Source organism: Aptenodytes patagonicus, chromosome 1 (genome assembly GCF_965638725.1).
Source record: "Aptenodytes patagonicus chromosome 1, bAptPat1.pri.cur, whole genome shotgun sequence".
Lineage (NCBI taxonomy): Eukaryota > Metazoa > Chordata > Aves > Sphenisciformes > Spheniscidae > Aptenodytes > Aptenodytes patagonicus.
The window spans coordinates 27,799,674-27,824,162 of record NC_134949.1 but is presented as its reverse complement, the minus strand read 5'-3'; the positions used below and the strand labels follow the sequence as shown (position 1 = coordinate 27,824,162).

Below are 24,489 nucleotides of genomic sequence, written 5' to 3'. Positions count from 1 at the left end.
TCCCAAATAAGGAAGCATGAACCCAATGCAATGGATCAAAAATGCCACTTTGCCAGTTCAACTTTGCTGTTCTTCTAGAAATGCTGAGCAGCTCGAGGGACTGTGATCACCGGCAGATAAGTTTGTTTATCAACGAGGAAATGAGTGAGCACAGACAACGCTCCCATTATTGCAGTTGGTGTAAAAGGACTAAAGGCTAAAACTGGTGAGGTGTGTCGCCGTTGGGGATTTCCATAGAGGTTTTTCATCTCTGGCCATTATTTCTGCAAAACAATTCACTGTAATGTTGAAATTAGCATGACTTACATTTAATGTGGGATGCGGCATAAGATTAGAGGTAGCGGATTGCTAGCGGACAGCATGTGGAAGTGTGAAATGGGCCAATATTTGTGTTCTCAGCTTTGCATTGAGTTGCTAGAACAGCCACAGAGGACGCCTTTACAGCAGGTGCTCCTGTGTATCTCTAGCTGTAAAACTAGGGGTAATGGTATTCGTTCATTTGCCTCACAACGGTGCTGTCAGGATTATTTAAGGTTGGTGAAAATCGGAAGGTTCGGGCACAGCCAGCTCTTGCTGTCCTGGGCTGTTTTGTGTCGCTCATTCCCGGCCACCTCAAAAAACCTTTCAAAGTTCATTTATATGTACCCTACATTTCAAAAGAACAAATTTCTGTGAGTAACAGTGCTAATACGTAAATGTGTTTGCGTATCAGTGTATATCTAGCTATATACAAATGTCCATGTTTATCAGCAACTAAGGTGCTAGTTTGGCCTTCTGTCAGAAGATGAGATGATGTGAATTGTGATCTGTGTGGGAATTACTATCTGTAATAGTCTGATAAAAAGGAGTGCTTAACTCCTAGAAGAATCAGGTCCTTCCCTTGAACTATGGGGAACTTTCAGGAACTCAAAAATATACAACTCTATTTCAACTATTTCTAGTATCCATCTCCCTTATAAGCTGTAATGAGCCATGGATTTTATCTAGAAAATATCTCTTTAGCTTTAATTATAATTCTAGGCATCTGGGAGACTAGGCAAGTCAGACAAAAGGGTTTTCTTTTTCATTGGGCAGAGTTTGTTGCCGTAGGCTTTTCTGCCTCTGACATGTTTCCTGTGAAGTTCAGCACGGCTTAGATCAAAAGGCAAACACAGCCCATGATTATAATGATGGAAAGCCTCCGGCTTAGCGCGGAGATGAGCCTTCTGGAAATCTGGTTCAGATAATAACTCATCCGAATCTTCGGTTTGCAGATTTATGGAGGGCGGAGGAGTTTTTAAGCTCCAAATGTTCACAGTTCCCATTTTTTTCTTTAAAGACAACCTAGTACAATTTGGATGCACGCTATCTCATTACACTGTAACCTGCATAGAACAAAAAAAGGAGAGACACCCCCCCCGGGAGTGTCAGGTAAGTCAAGCTGGCCACCTTCTGGCCCTCCCACCGGTTAGATTTGCAGCTGCTCCAAGTGAGAGCCCTACTCCGAGAGGTGAGTGCTGCACCTAGGGGAAGGCTGTCGTTTTCTCTGGTTGTTTGCTGTGATGTGGTGTGAAGGCCAAATAAACAGACTCTGAGTATTCAGCGGGAAAGCATAGAAGTCCTTACCCCAGTAGAAAGGAGGAAAAAATATATCAAGAGTTTCCCTATGTTGCAGAAGCCTGCAGAAGGTGAACATCCAAAGGAAGCTGCACCCCTCGCGCACACCGCACACATCCCTTCACACCCGGTGTGGCCGTCACCGCACGGAGGGCTTGAAAACCTCAGCGGCTCTAGTTATGGCAGCGCGTGCAAGGTAGCCCCTGGCTTCCTGCAGGGCTCCCACTGCCGAGGGAGCAGAGAGGCACCCCTGGAACAATGGAGGAGGAGCAGTCAATATTTTGATTCAAATACGTTTGCTTCTTTCACACAAGAGAAGATCTTACATTAGGATGTCACATCCGTTTAATCAGGCAAATGAGCTGTTAGACAAAAAAACCCCCACAAACCCATGTTTGTGATTACAGCCCATGAACTGCCGCTGTCTTTCAGATAGCAATACAAGTTCATTCGTGTCATTTGAAGTGGCAGGAGAAACCTGCAGGCTCTTAGATGTGACCACAAAACCGCCTCTGCCCTCAGAGGTGGCCATCACCTGCACATGACGGCTGTAGCCCTTCCTAAGAGCATAGGGCAAAACCCACCGAGGTGAGCAAGCGTTGGTACGCTTTGTGCTGCCACACTGGATTAAGAGCTTTTTTCCCCCTCCCCAGCCCAAAAGCTGCGCGACCTTCACTAATCCCCAGTAAAATGCTCATTTCCCTTTTGCCACCATACGCCGAGTCCCGCGAGAGGCCGGGCACGAAGCCTGCGGGCAGGGAGCGCTGGCTGCAGGTGTGATTTGGGCATCCAGGCTGGATGCCCTTCAGCAGCTGTGCAGCACAGTACCAGAAATGCGGTATTTCGGTTCTAATTCACATCTGCAAAGAAGGTTACACGGGGGTGAGAGGTGAGGGTGAGATGCACAAATTGAGTTTAGATAGTTTTGCGGGGAAAAAAAAGCAGCAACGCAACAATCTCTTGAGCTACAGTACCCACATGCCCTAACATACACCACCATTCCTAAAAGTCATTCCCCATTTTCCATGAGGTAAAAGAAAATTATACTTTTTTCATGAGATTTCTCCTAAAAAAGCTCAATACACTTTTTAGGGTTAAGTTTGTTAAAAAAGAAAATAGTGGGGAGGGAGCAATCCCAAAAAGCTTGGCAGGCTAACAGCATTTCAGAGCACTGCTAGTTTCCGATTTCATGCAGCGAAAGTAAAGGGAACTCCCTCAAGGAAATTGGACTGTATATTTAAAAAAATGATACTAATTCTACAACCTTTTGCCTCAGCTAACATTATTCTGACACTAAAGTGTCTACCTAGGGACAGCTGTTTCCTCTTCATGACTAAATACATGAATAAATTTATTCCATAGAACAAAATACAGGATTATTTCATTTGCCTTGCCTGACTTTGTTTCTTCTTTTTTTTTTTTTTCCCTTTTGTTTTCTTTATTTGATGAGCTGAAGGTCGAGGAGGTGCCTTTCCTAGCAATATTTACATCTCTGAGCGTCTTTTCCCACTAAGAAATAGCAAAAGCTCCCGGGAGTCCTTTCTTCATGGAAAAGGCAGCAGAAATGCTTACAGCTGTAAGCAGCCTACCGTGAGCTCTTTTCTTTAAAAAAATACAGAAATACAGCAAAAAAATTAATCAAATAATTGGCGAGCTCAGCTGTTACACACTTGTGCTGCAAAATACTCTGGTTTTCCTGTGGTGAAGTGGGTTTGGCGGGGGGGTTGCATTGCAGCTTATTAGTATGGCACTTGTGTGGAATATAAAATTGAGCCTGCTGTGCGCCTTTGGTGGGCCCGCCGCTAAACGGGGCGGGGGATCTGGCGACAAAGGACACCAAAAAGGCCAAGGTACTCAATGCCACCATCTTCCTGGTTTTACTGGTAAGACCAGCCTTCAGGAACCACAGGCCCCTGAGACCGGGGGAAGGCCAGAGCAAGAAGACATACCTCAGTGGAGGAGGAGGAGGAGCAGGTTGGGGAATAAAAGTTCCACCTTTAATACAATGACCCCAAAACGCTTTACCTAGGACTGCAGAAGTCGGGTGGGTTTGTTTTCTGACATATTAACCAAATGATGGAGTTAAGAAGCGACCTGATTTCATCACCTTTTATTCAACTTCCTAGAACATGTTCCCTTGTAAGAATGAGGCTTCCTTTTTTCCAGAACATTGAAATATTTTCTGCATTATTACATGGTGAATTTGTAGACTACTCAAAAGATCCCTGAACCTTTCAAAACACCTGGTACAAAACAAATTAAAAAATATTATACTGCTTTTAAGTTTAAGGCTTAAAATGTGGTATTGCTCAGGCTGTGAACTACATGCGGATTTAATTTCACAATGAAATCCTAATAAAAATTCTCCTTGGGGCTCACCTTTAAATACAATTAGGTGCAAAATTTTCCTTATCCAGCCCAGAGCCAGAATTGCCAGCAGTAACGAGGCCAACAGTATAACCACTGAACTGAATGCCTGTACCTGTATACGCACTGCATGTGCGTGTGTGTGTAATGCACACCCTGTACACTAACACGCTGGCAGGGCTATTCCCACCAGCAGTTGGTTTATACCCAGAAGCGTGATTATTCTTACTTCTAGCCGTGACCGTTACATTAATGCCGTGCACGGTAACTGAAACATTATCTTATTGTCCAAATAAATACCTTTCTGGATCCTCCTAATCTTTTAATGCCAGCTGTGCCTTCTGGAGATGACTTGCCCATTTTAATGATACAAACTTTTTCCAAAGCCTTTCAGATGTAAATGACTGCTCTTTCAAGACCATTGAATGCAAAAAAACCCCACTCTTTTAAAATATTCTTTTTAAATAAAATAAAAAACATAACCAGAGTACTCTCTTTATTGCCACAGTATTCTACTTGTATATTGCTTTTTCATGCACTGTTTGTACCCAGCTAAGTTTCCTCCAGTCTTTTTCATTTTCGTATGGAAATTTTACCTGCATCTACAATACGTTCTATCACCCGTTCAACCTCCTTTTCCTACATTAATTTTTCATTACCTTGCCTGTCTCTGCACTTCATGGGTGCTTTTCCAGAGCCTTATTAGACTTACCGGCACAGGCCCCATCTTTCGTCTTGGCTCATTTGCTGGTCTCTGCTCCAAGGAGAGACGGCTGGTCCCTCTCTGACCCAGCTCCTCTCCAGTGAGGCTGCGATTTCTGGGCCTCGTGAGCCTGCACGTCTTTCCAGTGCTTTGTTGTTTTGTGCTGATCCCAGCCCAGCATATGGACCTGGCACAACCTGTAACTGCCTCCATCAGAGGCCAATGCACCCTTAATCTTAGGCGTAAGTTTTTGCAGAAAGTATTCAGTGAAAAATCTCATTTGGAAGTCCCCATCTGAATGGAAAGTATCATTCCGAACACATTTAATAGATTTATTAAATTTAAAAGAACATAGAGGTTGATAGGTTCTTTAGAAACCCGATCATTACTGAGACAAGGTATTTCCTTCTCCATCAGCTTTCTGCAAACATTTTTCTGCTTATTCAGTAAGTGAAAAATAGGAAATCTTATCCTCAGGTAGTTGAGTCTCCTGTACCCAGCTCTCACTAGGCTGAGAAACAAATCTCTTCTTCTCGATCCTTCAGATCACAAAAAAACTCAGCAGTTAATATTAGTGACCTTTTAAAAGCTTTTAAGGCAAGTTTTCACAAATATATAACTAAGACATTTGCTTTGACTCTTTAATAGTTTATGAAAGTGTTGTGGTTGAATACTTCTCCTGCAGTTTCCTTTGCTTTTTGCCGTGGGCCAATTTCTGCCCCATGGGAAGCCACAGCATGCTAACGGTGGCTGGGGTGGCCTCAGGTGGCCACCTCACTGCAAACTCCAGTCCACCGGGGATGGACAAACACCCCTCCAGTAAAGCCTTTCACCCGGCCTGGCCCCAGATTTTCTCTCATGGAGGAATCACCAACCGGTGCTCAAACTCCCAAGCACTTCAGTATCCAGGGCACGACTGTGGCCAGCACAAGATCCTTTGGAAGATGCTTGAGCAAGCTCAGCCCATGCAGTTGGTGGTGGCGGTGCTGTACGAAAGGCCCCATCCTTGCGTCTTGCTGTGTTCCTGATGGCAGGAATGAATTGCCACAGGGAGTCCGGAGGAGAGTTGCGTGTTGGTTGGAAGAGTCCCGGCAGAAGTACGTCCTTCCAGAGCTGCATCAGTTTATGCACAGACAACTCTGCAGCAACACTGTCATGCAGAAATGGGAAGTAAATGCTGCAGAGTTTGTATTAATTATTCAGCAGCTTCTGCGCAATGAAGGAAAAAGGCAAAACTGGCATAAAAGTAGAGAAGACCTCGGACTCATTCCCTGCATGGACCAGGAAGGGCAAAGGCTGTGGTCCTCAACCATCAGTAGCCTGTGCATCATGTCCGGGAGATCCAGGCAGCGCTCTTTGGCGCTTTGCAGGTGTGAATATCTACCACTTCTAGGCAGTCCTGGCAGCGCACAGCACAACACCAGTGGAATTTGCACTCGCATTTTGTCATTCTGCTGACACGGGAGGTGTCGTAGCCTCTCCCGCAGCACATCACTTCACAGCTGTCCATGCCGCGGGAGGTTTGGTTACAAACCCGACCAGCTGTCCCAAGGGACCCTACGAAGGAAATGCAGGACAGGTCAGGAGGTGGATTTTAAGGAAGGACAGAAAGCATATGAAAATAGGTATAGGAGCCGTAATTTGCAATGTATTTGATCCTTCAACATCACATCACCTGGGATTCAATATCAAGCCAGAGAAATGCCTATAATAAGGTAAAATTGCTCTCAAATCATAGAATCATAGAATCATTAAGGCTGGAAATTCTCAAATTTATCCTGGAAATCAGCTTCGGAGATGTGAACAAGTAAAATGGACCAAATACTTCAAGGCTCTGCCCAATTCTGTTAGTAGCATCGTGCTTTGCTTCATCTTTCCGGAGCACCTCTTTCCTCTCCAGCGAGTAGATACCCTCCCCGAGGCAGCCGTGCGGCCCCCTCCAGCCCCCTGCGCCCAGTCCCCCCGGGCTGTGTGAAATGGGGCGCCCAGGAGGAGCACCCCTGTGGTGCTCGGGAGCTCATGGGCTCTGCAGGGGAGCTCTGGGTGGGCAGGGGAGGGCTGGGAAAGAGGAGACTGCTAAATGTGGTGGCTGCAAGGGACACGCTGGGCAGAGTAACCATGCTGCCAAGGGTTAAAGTCGTTGCACAAGTGAGCACAGAAGCACCCCAACCACTTGGCATCACGGCTGCGTCTGCCCACGGCCCCCGTGTCCACCAGTTCAGGTGGCAGCTGAAGAGTGGCTGCTCTGTGCACCTCATCTCTGCGGGGTAAGTGCCAAGGGTTCTTCTCCTCTTTCTCGGTAGCGATTAGGAGAAACTAAATTAGAGCCTGCTGTGGACAGAAGGAGGGGTAGGGGAACATACCCCACCTCTTCATGTTCTTACAATCTCTCTGGAGTGGCTGAAATGCCTCTGCCCATCTCCACATGGCACAAAATGGCTCTTTAAGGCATGTCTTAGCCCGACCAGCTACTGTACCACATGGGAGCTGCTGCTCAGCTAATACAAACTTATCTTAGGGTTCACTTTCGGATCTATACCACACCTGTTGACAGATCATTATTATCCATCTGAAAACTTCATGAATACTCATTGCTTCACCTAATTTCTTATGTATTGCTATTATAAATCAATTTCAGGTATATCCACGAGATGAACATTGTTCTGACATTTTCCCTAGACCTGATTATAGCCCCATTCTTCTGGTCTTGGCCAAAATGGGATTCTCTAAATATCGACTACAGTCATTAAATTAACCAGAAACATTTTACAAAGTGTATTCACAGGCGTACATCAAAGATGAACAATTTACCTTCTTAAAGAAAAAGAATACATGCAGACATTAATTCAAATTTGCATGAGCTAGTACAGCAAACCAATCTTAATTAATAAAACTTAAGCTGTAATTAATCTGTAATTATTAAAAATCTAAGCTGCATAAACTCTGATTTTCTTTTTTTCCCCCCTATGGTGTACTTACGGTTATATATACCACTGCTGCTGTATTGAAGCACTTCACAACATACAAGTATTCACTGTGCCTCCACCCTCTACTGTCCCCAGCACGGGGGAGACTTCACGTCTTTTCAGGCCTGGGCCCAGACACTGAGGCAACGAATGGTCTCAGGCACTTCAGTAAAGTCACCTTCTCAGACGGTGGGTTTTCATGGGACCGATACGTGATTTAGCCTCTTAGCCACGGTGGGGGATGTTTTGCTCTTTTTGCATCTAAGTCAGGACAGGCTTCAACTGCTGCGCCGGAGGAGTGTTTCAATCCCTAGAAGGCGTCTCAGCCTTCCTTCCCATAGCCTATATTCCTGTATTTATTTAAATATTTAAATATTCATTGGGTAGAAACATACACCTGGAAAGCTTCAATATCAAATCGCTGGTCCAGGTCTGCTGCGGGCAGAGCAGAAGAAGGGTGTTGTAAGGCCACACACACTCCAGGCTCAGTGGGTGTCCACGGCCGCCCCGGCCACCTGCCCCAGGAGCTGCTCACCAGCTGCTGCTGATGGGGGAGACACCGGCCCCGGCTCAGGGGTCCTGAGCCACAAAGGTGCTGTGGCACCGGCCAGGTGGAGACCTGCTGAGCCACCCGAAAGGGAAAAGGCAGAGGGAGGAGAAGACACGCTGAACGGAGCCAGAGATGGGCTCCTGCACCTGCAGCCTGATAAATCACACATCTCCTCGGGGTCCAAGCCTGCTCACACTGCTGTCCGTGGACCAGTGCTCTGCATAGCATCCTTGGGGAGGCAGCTGAACAGCACTTTAAAGTAAGTCTCTGCTATCTGGGGGAGGATGCAGAGCTACATGATCCACCTGTGGTCCCGTAGGAAGCCTGTGGCAGAAAACAGACCAAACCTGCTTCCCGGCTACCACGTTCTCCTCCATCCGCGACACTGTGCAAACAGCTGGGACATCTGAACCTAAGTGCTGGTGCTTGTGTCAGCCCACAGCAATATCCATCACATGCCAGACTGTGCAAAATACAACTGAATAACCACGTTTATAGGCGCTTGTCCTGCCCTCTCTGCTCAGACAAAAAAAAGGTACAACGCCCAAGCCTGTGACTCATATGATTAACGTTCTGCATCAGGAACTTGGTGTGAATTCCTGCTTACCTCCCTGCACGGGCTCCCCCTCACCTCCCTTGCTCTGCGTGCTGCTTTACCCCGCTGACGGGGCCCAGCCCCAAAGTCCCGGGGTGCCTGGGCTGTGTAACGCAGCATGTCTAGGACAATAATCTCCAACAACCGTCATTTGGGTTAGATTTCAAACCACTTGGTGCTCTGCTCTCTGCATGTTGTTTGTGTGAAACGAGCTGGACGCTCGATAGCCTTCGCTGTGCCACCGTCGGGCAGCGGCTGGCCAGGTGTCACTCCTCCAGCGGAGGCAAAGCAAAGCCGCTCTCCACCTCAGCACGCCTCCTGACCGGGAGCAGAGCGGGGCCATGCTGCCTGGCTGCTGGGGTGGAAGGAAGACCCCACGTTCCCCTCCGCATGAGGCCAGGCGCGGGTCATCATGCCTGGCTGTGATGAGGTGCAGGAGCTGCCCTGGGAAGGTCTGACCGCATTCCTCAGCCGAGGCACAGGTTAGTTTCCAACTCCAAAGTTCTCATTTCCAGATGTTTGGGGAAACTGCACAGCAGCGAAGGGGAACCTGAGCAGGATACGCCTGCTGGTTTCAATGGGAGTTTTGCCACTGACTTCAAAACCAAAATGATTTCAGCCCCTAACAGACAGTCAGAAGTCGGTATCATCTGATACTGCCCACAATACAACATCAACATTTACTGCACCACTAGGAGAGGAGACTAAATTATCCACAGAACGTGATGAAAGAGAAAACAGGCTCATATAAAGGCTTAGTTTCTGAGCAAAACCAACGTTTTTGAGAAGTTCAAACAGCATCTTCAGCATCTTTGCGGCTTCTCTCATGAGAAGGAAAATGAACAATAACCGACAGTGAGCAGCCGGGCAAGTTACTGCGCTCCTTGGGGGCACTCACATACCCAGGTGATGAAGACAACAGAAGACACTCAACAAAATACGGAGGAGTTTTCTGAGCTTTGCCTGCTACCTGTAATGCACCTCCTCATCGCTTAAGAGGCAGGAGTATGTTCTAACTTGTAAAAAGTTTTTGTGCAACTTCTTTGTTTTTATTTCAAGTGTTGGAATTGCCATGCCGACCCACAACATTATACCTGCCAAAACATCCACAGCTTTTAATACTGCCAAATTTACGGCCCGTACATCAAACCCTTTCTTCTTGTTTTGCACAGTTGTTTTCTTAAGCAAACATATGGTAAGTTGAAAAATATTTTTTCCCATTCCTAAAGCACGAAAATGTATTTATTCCTTTATAACGTGAGATATTTCCCTTCTATTTCCATTGATTAAAAACCTGGCTTCAAGCAATAAAGTTCATTACTTGACTTTCACCTAAAAAAAACCCCAAACCAAGCAGTGAAACTCCCAACAACAATAAACTAGTTTCCACACGAGCGTTTGGGGAAAAAAAATAAAATGAAATATTCACAGAAAAGTAGCTCTAAAGCTACTTGTCATACCAAGAAACATTCACGTTTCACGTACAACACCTCAGTACAGCAGGGCTGGAGAGGACAGGCAGCGCATGCCGGAGGCAGCCTTCTCCAGAGGGGCTGGGATTTCCCAGGCCAGCAACGAAGAGACAGCAACGTGCTGATAAAAACAGCTTATCCAGATTCAGTCTAGAGCAAATGTGTCTCGCTCTAATTTCCATAGCTACTGATAGCTGTCATAACCTCTCAGCAACCAGAGGCTCTTGGGGCGATTGTGCTGCTCCCTTGCTGGACGGTGCTTGGAGGAGAGCTGCCCTGATGGAAGTCATCGCAAGCTCCACCGTCAGCTTGCATGGGGCCGGGACTGCACCCAATATATTTGCAATGTGTGAAGTGGGATATACGGGCCAAGAAGTCGCACAGGGACTGCCTGTATGCGGCTAACCTCAGTGAGAAGTTTTTAACATAGATCAGGATTGGTTTCCCTCCATGGGTTACATACCTCAAGTACTAACACATCTTGCCCAACACAATACTTTGCAGACTACACTTTAATTTCACATTTTTCTTTCACTCTGGACTTGGCCTCATTCGTCTCAAAAATGCAGCAAACGGCTTATGTGGGGCAGCAGGGGAAATAAATTAACACGAAAATAATCCTGTGAAGGACCCAGAGCAGGTCACCCTGGGCATGTGGTTTGTCACCCAATGCGCAGCTCCTGCGGGCTGCCCGTAGCACTGCACATGCATCTCCACAGTACTTTCTACCAGGAGACCAGGTGTGGAGGGTCCTCAGACCCAGCCGCAGCACCCTGTCTGCCTGTTGGGGACACAGAAGATGACCACCGCAATCCAGGTACACAACCCACACCCTACGCGCAGGCAGAGGCAGCGATGCTGGCTTTGACAGCGCCCAAACCAGGACCATGCGAGTGTTGGGAGAAACCTACAGGTGACTTGAAGCACGTGGCACATGGGTTTGCAGCAGGTCCTGAGGGACTGCTGCAGCAGCTCGAGACCATCTACACGTAGACACGACCTGCCTCTGCTCCACCACCACCTCCACGTGGCCAAAGCCTCTTTGCTACCAGAAGAGTTGTGAACAGTCAACACGTGCTCACCAACGCCATCCTGCCACTCACCCACCAACTCCACCTTGGTGTCCCCGCCTGGGGATGAAACCTCCTTGCTCATACGCACCACCTCAACATGCGTAGCTGAGCTCAGCTTGCTCTACACACTTCAGTGGTGGTCTCCCTGCAGGAAGAGGCTTCACTTAAACATTGCTTATGCTTTTTGGTTGCTCTGTACAAATTATAAACCTGTTCTAAAATGTTTTCTTTCGCAGGAAGACATTACACTGCTTTAATAGTCTCTACGAACAACAGCCTGTAACGAAAGCTCGGCCAGCAAGCTGGTGATGCCCGCTCTACGACTGCTCATGTTTATTCCTAAAGCAGTCTCTGCTTGTCCACCAGTACGTTCAAAACATGATAAACTTGCAACAGCTTTCAATCAACCTAGCCTGCATGGATGATCAAATAGCAATCTTTCAGAACTTAAAATGCTTCTAACAGAAGCTTATAAGCAGACAAGCAAAAGTTTTTTTACAGCATTTCGGAGGTGAAGTTACGCATTCAGGGTAAGAGAGTACGTGCTACAGCCACTTGTGTAGCCGTCACTTTAGTTCCCTTCACAGCTTTATCATTTCTAACAGGTCTCTCCCTGTGTAGTGCTGGGTACGCTTGTATTGGTTTTGGGAGCCAGAAATTTATGATAATATAAGGGAAGACTGTGCAAAGCGTGGCAAAATGTGTAAGTTCATGACAAGACTTTCAAAAGCCCTCTGGGATGTCCTACCTCTGTTTCTATCAAATTATGAGTACAAAATCGTGAGCAAAAATTATTTCAGCATCCATGTGAGCAGAGGTAAGTGAATTCTGAACACTTCTGAAAATCTTCCTTTGGTCCTTCTCTAAAAGTCGTGAAATCTTAATGCTAGACAAGAGGTGGTTGGGTTATTACGTTCTCTTGCTATTGAGTTGCTATTAGTGTTTTCCACATATTATCTCACTCCCAAAAGCAATGACTCCTCTGTTCCTTCTAGGAAAAAAATAGTAACACATTTTTCACTTCGTACGGGCAATTCATGTATGTACGTCCAGCTGCCTCCCCCAGACAGACTGCCAGACCCAGCGGGGTGTATTCAGTTCCAGCACCCTCCAGTGGCTGCCCGCCACCCGAGAAGAGCCACCACTAAAAGCCCCAACAGCAGAAGACAAGACGCATAGTTTTTTGGATAGGCCGCTGATGATACAACCCCTGAGCACCTTTAATTTACTGGTTCATATGTGTTAGCCCACCCAAGCCACAGAGGACACTGGCTTGGTCATTTTACAGCTTGTGAAGCTGTCTCCTGGTCAAGTCGTGACGCTTCGTAAGGTTTGTTCTGGGAATCCTTCATTCAGTCCCCATGCTAACCAATCTCCAGATATACTTTTTTTTTACCCCCCCCCAAAAGCACTAAATTGCTTGAATTCCCCCGAGAATGAAAGGCAGAACTGTATTCAAGGACATACTAAAGCGCTGTGGTATTACATTTAGCTGACGCTGAGATGCTCCCCACCTATTTCTAAACTCAGACTTCCATAATCTCATTTCATTTCTGGTCATTTAACAGGGCTAACACTCCGGAGCGCTCAACAGGGCAAACCAAAGGTAATAAAGAAAAAATGCTGCTCAGCTGCTGAAATTACCTCTCTCAAAGCCAGATCAGTTTTTGTTCGTCTGATTCTTTCCTTGCTCCACGCGAGCAGCAGGGCATCCCGCACCCCGTTAAAGGTTTACTGCAGCTTGCCAAAAATGTGCTCTTCCAAACAGCCACATTCTCTGAGTTCTGGGCAGCAAAGAAACACCACCTCATCCGCAGCCTTATCTTGAGCTGAACCAAAGCACGTGTCAGACTCTGCCATCTCTGGGCAGGCTTGACAGTGTCAGGCAAGCGCGCATAATACACTGTGGTGAAAAATGCCCACTCTCCTCCACAATAACAAGACTGACAGATGAGATTAGGCTTAGTACAAAGAGATTATTAAACGGCTTTTTGACATAAAAGTGGGTCATGTGTGGGCCCTCCTTTTTGGGGGAAAGAAATCACGGGTGTTACAATGAACGAGGCAACTTCAAGCAACAAAATTTTGAGTAAATCCTAGTCTGCAAAGTTAGTCTCTGCACAATGCCACAATATGCCCATTTATTCACTTGGATTAAAGTATTAGATTTTACAGTGTCGGTCACTATTCAAGGAACAACACGTGCTTGTGCAGGTAATAAGCATCACCTGCAAAAGCCATAAATAACATTTAAAATTACCTTGACTACTCAACTAACTAGAAACACTGTACAACATAAGCATACTGGATGAAATTCTGGGTTCACTGAAGTCAATAGTACATGACCAGGGTTTCACATATTGTTCTTATTTAAGTACAGTTGTTTTGCAAAGCTTATTCCAAGTGAACTTGGATTGTAAATATGCAGCGGTGCCAAAAAGAGTTGAGCTGCATTGCTATCCAGATACTTACGGATATGTCATAGCGGGTGCAATCTGGTACGTTATACAACCTATTAATTAGTTCCACAACATCTTTCATACATTACTCAGTCTGGCTCTCTTTTCCAAATTTCAGGTTTTCTAGTTGCTGGTTTCTAATTGCCACATCAGGAAATGCTATACACGGGTCAAGAACCGTTAGCAGGATTCCTGGTGCTTGGCAATGCCTTGAATCCTGCAACACTGTTAAGTGTGTCTCTATTGAAATCTCTACCAGCAGAAAAATTCAGTGTTAATAGCAGCCCTGAAACTTTACCTCTTCCCACTGGGGCTGGCACAACTCTTCAGAAAACGTGAAGGTTATCATGGACGGAGCCAACACTGTCTCGTAAAGAGGAATACACAGCCGCGTCACTCGATGCAGTGTGCTGGGCCCCACCGACCTCTATTCTTTCATCCACCTGCACGTCCTCCAGCTGCCTTGCACTGCGTTACCGACAGCTCCATTGACTGGTGCAAGCATGGTTTGCACCAAGTTGCTGCACCTCCTACATTACTGATGGGGAGAGGTGCGTCTACAACTAGGGGGTCCACGGTCCATAGTGAGCTGCGGGGAATGTGCAGATAAAGGAGGACACTGGTCTCTTGGGAGTCTGCAGCAGCAGCATAACAACATGGAAGACAAGCAGTGCAACAGGAGGTGGTATCATAGGGACATCGTGGGACTTGGGGCTGCTGTAGTTACATCTGGCAGCTCTGGAGTGAGCTGTGTGATACAAGCGTGTACGTGGCTGTGTACGGTACGGACCTGCCTCCAGAGCATAACTCAAGTTGCTTGTCCTAAAAGCAACTTCAGCCTTGCAGCGTCTCCAGGGCTTCATAGCATCTGGAAGAAACTGCTGAATTATATTAGAACAACTGGTTGTCATACACCTAGGGATATTGAGGAGCTATTGTTCTTGTACAGAGCTGTCCTTCCAAAACATCTTCCTGCCTGTTTCCTGCTGGTTACATGCATGGATTTTTTTTTTTTATATATATGTATATATGTATATATGCACACACACACACTCAATAATAATGATAATTTTTTACCTTCAAAGTACAAACGTCTGAAATAAAACCATTCACGTGTAACGATAGAGGCTTACCTACATCCCTGTCCCTGATACAGTAGTCTGGAGAGCTTTCAAAGTATACCAGGTCATTCTTAGTTGGCTTCTTAAATCTCTTATTAGCCACAGTGAAACCCGTGCCATCTTGATTCATGACCACCTGAATCGCTCCATTGTATTTCTTCCACAGATAATCTCCTGTTTTCCTAAAGTCTGCCATGGCCAGCCAACAGGTCCTTAGAGTGCATGATCCACTCACACCGTGACATTTGCACTCCTGTTTCAAAAACCGCTTCACGGCCTGTTTAGAAACGCAGTAAAATACACACAGGTGAAACAAACTAATTTACACTTCTCAGCCCTTTCCCATTCATCCTGTAATGCCAGGCTTGCAATGGGTCTCCAAATCACGGTCTGTAGTGACACCCACTGGTAGCATCAAGTCATCCCCACATGGTTGGTCTGCTCTGGTTGCTTGACTCAACCGTACACACAATCCTCCGACTGGTGGGCTTACCTTCCCCGCTCCTGCCAGTCATCCCGAGGATCGAGATGGTCCATAACGCTAGGACACAGACCGGACAGGAGGAAACGATCTGGGAAATGGACAGAATCACTCAGCCCCTTGGTAGGCGAAGGTACCCCCTTTCCCCATCGTTCCAGCTGAAGCATTGCCGTGTTGACCCTCTCTAGCTCGCCTTCATGAAGTTGCCCTTTGCCCTGAATAGCGTTTCAAATATTTCCTACAAATTCATAGGCATTTCATATTTAAATGATTTTGCAGAGACTGTATGAAGCATCGTACCTGGGCTAGGCATCTGCTCCATGTAAAATTTTAAAATATGGTATTTTTAAAATGCTTACAAACCTTTTAACAAACATTTTAGAGTAAGGCCTTCATTAGCTTGCACCAGAGAGATCACCTTCATCACTAATTTAATGCCTGGATAGCATTAAAGCCAATTCAGCTTCATCTCAGACATTTAAGCTATCTGTATGATGTTGGAGAACAACAGAAGGGTTCATATACAATAAATAATTCATTCCTAATTCTGAGGATACGGATATTTGATCTATAAATATTATGCCTTAAGGGCTCATGAAATATGAACATTTTAGAGTTTGTACAAGAGGAACAGCATCATGGGAGGAAGGTAAGCGAGAGGAAAGCTCAATGATTAGGAGTGAGACTGATGCACAGCGGGGTGGCATTTTTCAGTCAAGCTCTTAGTAATAAAGCGAGAATGTATTATAAAACCAAAGTACTTCTAATTTGCTTTCTTTCCAACTTGTAAATGATTTGACTGCTTCAAAGAAGTCGCTGATGTTCCCGCAGCCCCACTTTGTTGCCAATAGTACTGTCACAAAACTGGGATTCTGCTCAGAAAGGGATTTAAGCGGATGCTTGGTTTTAACTGTCTGAGTGGGAATCAGTTGAACTACTTGTATGTTTAAAACAACTTGCTGGACTGAGGCCTGGAGTAGCAGAAGCAGCACATAGGGATGCAGGGCTTTTTTGTCAGTGATGTTCCTATACTGATACACAGCATATTATTTTGTATGATCCATATGGGATTATTATAAATATTTATTCAATGTATTTTTGAATTAGTAAAATCAGAGTAGTCTAGTTTTAAAAGAAACCTATCAACACCCTTTTTGGGGGTGAGAAAAAGCCGAGGGCACAGCTGGTCTTATCCACAGCCGAATGCCAGGCTTGTGAGCAGGCTGAAGTAGTGAGGTCCCTGCACCGTGGATACAAAACAGCATCCCTTTCCATAAAGCAGGTCCTAAAGCATATGAGAATGTGTTGATTATTTTTAATCAAATACATTTATTAAAGTCTCTTCATCTTTTTTCTAAAAAAAAAAAACCAACTACCTGCTTACCAATACTGTCTTATTATTGGTGTATATATTTTTTTAAACTTACTAAGACACCCGACTATTTCAGAAAGTACTTCCCAGCGTGAAGTTAATTCACCCCTATAAAGTCTTCGCTTGTGTCGTAGACTGCAGTCTCTTTTGGACAGTAACATAAATACAGCCATAGTATTGCATATGCATATCACTGACCTGAATAGCCTCATCTGTCTACATTACATATTAATTACACCTGCTGGTAATAAACAGGAGGAGGAAAGATGTTGGAAGGAGAAATATTTATCAGGAAAATCATCTCCTTGCAGTACAATTCATTAAAATTGGATCTTTTCTTCTAATAAGGACTATTTAATACAGAACAATTTTACAGTTTATAAAGGGAACTTTTTAATACAAAAAGATCAGAATATGAACAATTTACTTCCTACTGAATGTACATTAAGGAAAACCAAAGACAAGAAACAAGTCGTCTCTAAGATTCACTTTAGAAGAGCTTGATCTAGCACTGTAAAATATTTTTCCATATTATTTCTGATGTTTTGGATGCAGGAAATTTTTGAATATGTTTTGAATAATGAAACAGCATAGTCCAGTTTCATGCACTATTCTTACTATTTATAACTGCCACCACAAAACATTAGTGCATGTATTCCTCAGCCCTTGCACCAGCAGTGGGCAATATGTCCGGCAACTACTCCTTCTGCTCACCTACAATAAAAAAGTAAAGACTCTTCTTGTTGAAATTGAAGAATGGTATTTTCATGCAATGTTTAGAGAAGGGTTTTGTTTAGAGCAGGTCATGCCCGAAGGCCAACGCCTTTTGGAGGGACACGTATTTTGGATTTATTTTCTTAAAAGGTGAAGTAATTGTATTTTATCTCTGCTCATTTTGTGTTTAGGTTTACCGTATACATACAGGAATGGACAGTATGGTTTTTTTCTCCAACGTTATTTTGAATTTGCTCTTTAATAGTCAAGCCTGTTCTTCAGCATGGTCTTCAGCCTCCCTTAGGAATTTCTATTCTTTATTAACTGAAAGTAAAACTCCTCCATATATAAGGATTAGGCTCAAAACAATGCCTCCATCCAAACTGATCCTGCAACGACTTGGGCTCGGGCTTAACGTCCCACACAAGGAGCCACTGAACTGACTCAGACGGGAGCACTGTCAAGCAGTTGCACTCAGTCTGTTTGGAGATCTCTGCCACGCTGAACCTCCAAGGGAGACAGAAATAGCATCTCAGGCCCCCGCTCAGCCCACGCTTCTTCCTAACTGCTGAGATCAGTCAGCAACCGTTACCTGCCCCAGACCTGTGAGAGCTCACTGAGAGCATCTCCAGGCATCTGCTGGATGGACACCCACCTTCCTTCCAGCTCTGTTGTTGTGAAGGTTCATCAGCGCTCTTGCATCTTTTCCTTTCCGTTCTTTGGCATCCACGAAGGCTCTGGCAAATTTAACGCCGTAGTCGATGTTATCGCTGCAGCCACCCCAGTCAAAATGGCCCTTGCTGTCCTTGGCAGAGCCTTTCTTCTTGGGATCGCAGGAGCAGGATTTCAGCTCCCCTTGGCTACATGCCCTGGTGATGGCAAAAACAACCCCAGCGGAGGAGATGGCATGTACAAAAGCAGATTCCCGACTACCTGAAACAAAAAAGTCGCTTTAAAAATCGTCGGGGTCGTTAGTTTGAGTGGCTATCCTAACTCCAGCCAGTTAGCCTGGGCTTTTTTGCTGAGCAGAAGATAAAACTGGGCTGAAATCACACAAACACACATTCCCTGGAGCCAGAATTAGTCATGGCTTAAACTTGGACCCCTCCCTGGTAAAAGCTCATCAATATAGTGTTAGAGTTGGAAAACATTAAACGTTTGCTTCTGATATTGATTAATATACTTTCATGGATCAGTTGTTTTGTACAGATATGTGAATAGGACAGCTGGTATTTCTAACATGTTTCATCGATTTAGAGAAATATATGAAGTGCTATTTCAGAGACAGGTTTAAGAAATTATTAAATAGGGACACTGGAACAACATGTACATTGCAAAATACTGAAAATAACTCTTGAAACTAGGTTTTCCTCCTCCGAAGCACTCGGAATAAACTTTCCTGCTTAAAAGGCGGTAGGGAGAAATCTTGGGTGTTATTTTCTGAAAATAAATTAAATTTAGGTTTTCTGCCTAGAACCAAGCCCGGTAACCGTAATTCACACAAACAAGTTCCATTAAATCAATGGCACTACTTGTGTCATGCTTGAGGCAGGATTTGGCCTGGCAGCTGTGACTTCCGCACGCCAGCTGCTCGGGCAGTTTTCCCTACTCTTAATGAAGATACGTTATTATACCAAAGATTATCTGCATTTCTAGGCTATGCCTACTCGTAGGCTATCGAGAACGTACGTCAATGCAGTAACTGCTCAAGTTTATTTGAAGATGTAGTAATTTACACAATACAGAGCTATGTTATATTGGTACAACTCTATGTATGGTAATGGGGTGTTTTCATGCTTTAAAAGTTTTTTAGCATGGAAAGAGTGAGAAGTAGATTTTTGTGCAGTATCTGAGGCCACTGGCAGTGAGAGAGACCTGTTCAGAGGACTTGTAAGCCTTAAGTAATGTTAGCACAGTAAAGTAGGACCCCAAAGAGGGAGTGTTATCTGTGATTTTTATTGTAGGGGCAGCATTAGACCGTATAACTTATTATTTAGTATTTATATTCCAGTAGCATCTAGATGTTTCAAATAAGAAGGGCCCTAGACTTCCGTGTGCTGTGCAAACCTTTGGCAAATGGCAACTAAAAGCTTGCAAAAGGACTGGGCAAACCCTGCCTTCCCTACACTGCCTTCAAAATCAGGCGGGAGATATTGTGGCTTGTTACAAATCATGCTCTTCTGAAGATTTCCTTTCTGAGAAAACATATTCAGAAACATCAACACTTTTACAAATGAAAAAGAAACACTGGATGTCGTTGGAAGATAGAGGTCTCATTGGAGTTTATTAAACTAATCAAAAACATTTCATTTCAAATTAGAGCAATATCAAGCTGCATTTCCCATCGCATTCACTGCCTGATCAGGCTCAGCATAGAGCTCAGAAGGAAGCCCGACGCCTTAATTCTCTCCCATGAGCCAACAGTGAAAACTTCACTTTTGGAAAAACTGCATTTTTACTTTTTTTATGAAGTAGCCTCATCAGAATTAGGCCGTGTTCTGTCAGACGTGTTTTCCTGAATGTCAGACAAACCTCATCGAAAACTTCAGCTGATGACTGACGTTACCGGTTACTCACAAATAATTGCTAAGGGAACATGAAGCCGGTTACAGGAACCAACCGTTTACCAGCAGCGGAGCCTGGCACCAAATGATGCTCCGTGGATGAAATCCCACTGCTCGGGTCAGCGTGCCCAGTGTCTCCTATCCTCCTCCCCATCCCCTCCGCTGGGGCAATGGCCCCGGGGTACTTTCCTCCTCCTGTCCCTGCAGGTGCCACGCTGCTCACAGCCCAGAGAGGCCGTCTCAAATGGTGCCGGCGACATCCCAGGGACACAAGTGCCAGGGCAGGGCCAGCCCCACCAGCTGTGTGCCACGGCTGTGCACCCAGGTGTGGTGTTCGGTGAAAAGAGCTACAGTTTAGAAGAATCTCAGCACGTTTGCCACTTGGACAGGGACATCCTGGCATGGTAAGAGATCTCAGCCCTTTCTTTAAGCCAAAAGGACCATATAAGCTGTCTGAAGACTCACTAGGTGCCTTAGTCCAACATTTCGGTGGCAACAAGACCCTGCTTAACCATCCTCCCTTAGGGTGGGAAGCACATTGTAGCCCTCAGCTGCTCAGGGTCTGCACAAGCCTGGCTCACCCCTATCAGACGTGTCCCTGCTTATCTCTCCCCCAGATCCTGATCTGAGGGACTGGTTGTCGCAACCCCTGCAGAGGGCCGAGGGCCTGGAGGGCAGCGCTGCCCGGCACGCGTGCAGACCCCACACCTCGCAGGCGGCACAGCTCTGCGGGACTGCATCCTGTCACCGTGCTTCCCTGGGGCCACTCGCTCGCTCGCTCGAGCGAGAACCAGCCTGCTGAAGGGGTTGTCGTCTGCCATCCCAATGCACTGGCATCCTGTTTGGACACGGGCTGCCCCTTTCAGCCCCCCCCAGAGTACTGGTCTCCCTAGGCAGGGTGGGCTGTGCTGGAAAGCCCCCTGCCCAGCTGCTGCGTTCTGGCACCTCGACTTCTCTGTAGCCCTTAATTTGGGGGTCCATTACACAATGAAAGCCTGAGAAGTTGGGAACTGCAGGGCCAGCCCCTAATATGCCAACTCCCCCTTTCTGAACCTCGCCCGTGTCTTTCTGCTCTGATACAGGTTTTTAAGCAAAGCAGTACTTCTCGCTACCGTACGTGCCGTTCTGCTGACTGTGAGACTCCAAGGTAATTTTGCGTTTCCCCTTGCCTTCCTCCTGAAATGTAAAACAAAGCTTCACCGCTGCTAGGACCAAGGGTAGCAGGAGGAAGGCCACCGCTTGCCGTCGCTCTCCCGGTGTTACCGACCGCGCCAGCCCTCCCGCCGACCGTCCCTAAAGCCCCTTTCACCCTTACGCCGGCCCTCTAAAACCCCTTTCCCCCTCAGCCCGAAGGCGCCGGGGAGGCGGCACCGCGGCGGGAGCCGCGCGGGGGCGCGGAGGCTGCGCACCCCGCCGCGCGCCCCGCCCGAGCCCGCGGGAAGGCACCTCCCCCGCCCCCCCCCGCCCCGCCCCGCCCCGCCCCGCGGGACTCACTGCGCAGCAGGACGCGGCCGAGGAGGCGCTGCCCCCGCTCCAGGGCGTTGCAGTCCCAGCGGTGCCGGCGGAACTGGTGCTGGCACTCGGCCGTCCAGGCGGCCACGCCGCGGCCGATGGAGAGCATCGCCTCGGGGTGCCGCCGGCACAGCTGCCGCTGCCGGCTCACCAGGCCCGGCACGTTGTCGCACATCACCCGCGACGAGCCCACGGCCCCCATGTACCTGCGGGAGGGAAGGGGCAGGGGAGCGCCGGGGGCCCGCGGCGACACCCGGGCACCGGCTCCGGGGGGTCCTCAGCGCCCCGTCTGCGGGCAGGACCCTTCCTCTGGCGGATCCAGAGCTGCAGCTGCCTCTGCCCTTTTAGTGGAAATCCTTTAAAAGTAGTCTCCGACGCCGTGTGTTTTAATAACGTGAAGCATTTAGGAGAACCCTAAACCCCGCTGTTACAGCTCCGTGCAGTACTTAAAAAAGAAAACACCAAAAACCTTGACAAAAATTAAATTACATCATCATCTGTATCCAGATGGTCTCTATTAGTCCTGAAATGTTTCGAAAGGTACCTTTTATAAAACCCAAACTCCTATAGGTGTCTTTTGAAGGGATCAAACAGAAGAAAATGTCCTTTTCTGGTATTTTCATTATTTTATACGATCATAAAATCGTTAAAGCCGTGATTTAAAAAAACCCAAACATTTAAGTGGCAGTTAGAAGACACCATGACAAAAAGCCACTGCAATAAATAACACTTATATGGCTATGGACACAGATAGATAGTCATTTTATTGAAATATGCTCGGTCTGATAAATCAGGCTTTGATCCCGCGTCAGCCAGTGCCAAGGTTAAACGTGTTCCCCAGGTTTGTAAGAAGCGGTTTATCTCCTCTTCTACGCCAAGACTTTTCAGTCTGGGCTTGGTTGGGGTCCCCAGCTTGAGGGGCGGGTTTCTGTTTCCATTCTAACCCGTTACACGGACCCGTGTTTTGCAGCTCGCTTGGACGCCCCGCAACGAGACCAAATACCGTGCGCAGGGGGGTCCCGCGCTGCCCGCAGGGCTTTCGACCCTTCGCACTTGCAGCTTGCAGTTCAGCGAGGAGAAACTTTGCGGGAGGGAGGGGACGGGGAGGGCGAGGAAGAAGGGGGGAAAAAATAATAACAATAATAATAATAAAAAAAATCCCTGCTGTAGTCAATTCCCAGAGCCGCCGGGGCGCGGAGGGCTGGCTGCCAGCAGCAGCGCTTCATCCGCGCACCCCGGGCGTGTTCCCTGCTAGCCTGCCCTCCTCCCACTCCCTCCGGCGGCTCCGCTGCGCCGGGGCAGCGGTCGGGTCTGGCAGCGCCGGCCGGGAGGTGCCCCGCTGCCCCCGCCGGGCCGGGCCGGGCCGGGCCGGGCCGGGCCCCCCCGCGCCCCCAGCCCCGCTCAGCCCTCGCAGCTGCTCTGTGCTTGTGCGAAGGAGGAGGCCGGGGAGCAGGGCCGGGGTGTGGAAGGAGATGCCGAGACGGTCTAATCCCGCTTGCTTTAAGGCCGGGCTTTCTGGACCGGAGCAGCTGGCAGCAGCGAGCTCCGCTTGTACGAGCCTGCGAGGGAGAGGCTCCCCCCTAATTTACAATTAATCCGACCCCACCTTCCCCAAGAGCAAATAAAAATTCCTGGAATTGTACAACTTACCACCATGAGGAGGTGACTGGTGGGGTCGCCCAGACCAAGATCAGGGGAAGAGACCACCAGATCCCAGAGAGAAAGTTCATGTTAGAAACGCTTCGGTCCACATCAGGTCAGTCGCGGGGGGCAGAAGAAATCCCATGGAGCGACAGTGACCGGCAGGAGCAAACGCACCTTGAGGGCTTCTTTCTTCCGCGGGTCAAGCGCCTCCGCATCCCCACGCCCGCCCGCAGGGTTTATTGATCCTCCCCCGGGGTCCGGGGGATGCCGATGGGTGCATCGCTCCGGATTCCTCTCGATTCGCCCCGCACCAAATCCTTCAGGACAAGGAGCTCAGCCCCGCTCCCATCCTTCATCTTTGCCCTGATCCAGCTCTTCCCTGCAGTCACAGCAAAACTGAGGGGCTGGTGTGGGCTGCTCACAGACTGGGTGGGTTCTGCTTTGGGTTGGCTTTTTTTTTTTTCCTCTGAAACTCTGATGGATGAAATGATGTCAAGAGACACTGGGGGAAGAGGAGGAGGTAACACCTCTGATTAGGCAAGGAATCCCGAGGAGCCAGTTGCTTTCCAATAACCCTACAAGCAGACAGTTCAAACGCGCCAGCAGATGCTACGCGACCTGCTGCGGAGCCTCCAGCGGCGGCCACCCCGGCTGCTAAAGACCAGCAGCACCTGGCACCTCTCGGGGCTTGACACGGCGCCGCTTTATTACCCCCATGCGCACCCGCGAACAGCGACCACAAAACGAAACCGCGACTTGGTGGCGAGAGGAGCAGCAGAAGGCAAGGGCAGCTCCGGCGTCGGGGCGCGACACCGCCGTGCCGCCTCCCCTCGCCCCCGGGCACCGCGTACGCGCACCTCCTCTCACCGCGGGCGCCAGCGCCGGAGCAGCTCCGCCCCGAGGCTCCCTGCCCACCCGCGCACCGCCGGGACCCCCCGCTCCGGCGAGGGGGGAACGGGCTCCGCTCCCCATCGCGGCGCTTAGAGGCCGGGGCAGGGGGACCCGCTCTCGCCGTACCGCCTCCCCGTGTCGAGCGGCGACCCGGCGGCCCCTGCCCCGGGGCAGCGGGGGGAGGCGGCCGGGAGCGGCCGGGCGGGCGGCCCGGGGCGATGCCTCCGGGGCTGCGGATACCGCCAGGGGCGGCTGTGGCGCCCGTCCCGCCACCCCCCGCTCGCGGGAGCGGCTCCTTCCCGGGAGCGCGCCCGCCCGGCGCCCCGATCGCGAGTGGCAGAAGCGGCGGCTCCGGTTCCCGCCCCCGCCGCAACGGGAGCGGCGGCAGCAGGCCGCCGCGGGCTAGGCA

General features: G+C 48.1%; 1 protein-coding gene across 1 annotated transcript; it reads right to left on the bottom strand.

Moving 5' to 3' along the window:
• Nucleotides 1-5,958: 5,958 nt before the first annotated feature.
• On the bottom strand, nt 5,959-23,551 carry WNT2 (Wnt family member 2). Its single transcript, XM_076328645.1, has 5 exons — nt 23,196-23,551; nt 21,528-21,751; nt 18,125-18,402; nt 14,915-15,179; nt 5,959-6,223 (listed from the first exon to the last, which is right to left on the bottom strand). Exons 1-5 carry the CDS (start codon nt 23,273-23,275, stop codon nt 5,994-5,996), a joined length of 1,077 nt encoding a protein of 358 aa, XP_076184760.1. The 5' UTR covers nt 23,276-23,551; the 3' UTR covers nt 5,959-5,993.
• Between the last annotated feature and the right edge of the window lie 938 nt (nt 23,552-24,489).

Coding starts and splice junctions, on each gene's coding strand:
- WNT2 (XM_076328645.1), bottom strand. CDS start 23,275: ATGAACTTTCTCTCTGGGATCTGGTGGTCTCTTCCCCTGATCTTGGTC. Junction 18,403..21,527: donor CGGCCGCGTCCTGCTGCGCA/GTGAGTCCCGCG, acceptor TTTTTGTTTCAG/GTAGTCGGGAATCTGCTTTT. Junction 6,224..14,914: donor TATCAGGGACAGGGATGTAG/GTAAGCCTCTAT, acceptor TTTCCTTCGTAG/GGTCCCTTGGGACAGCTGGT.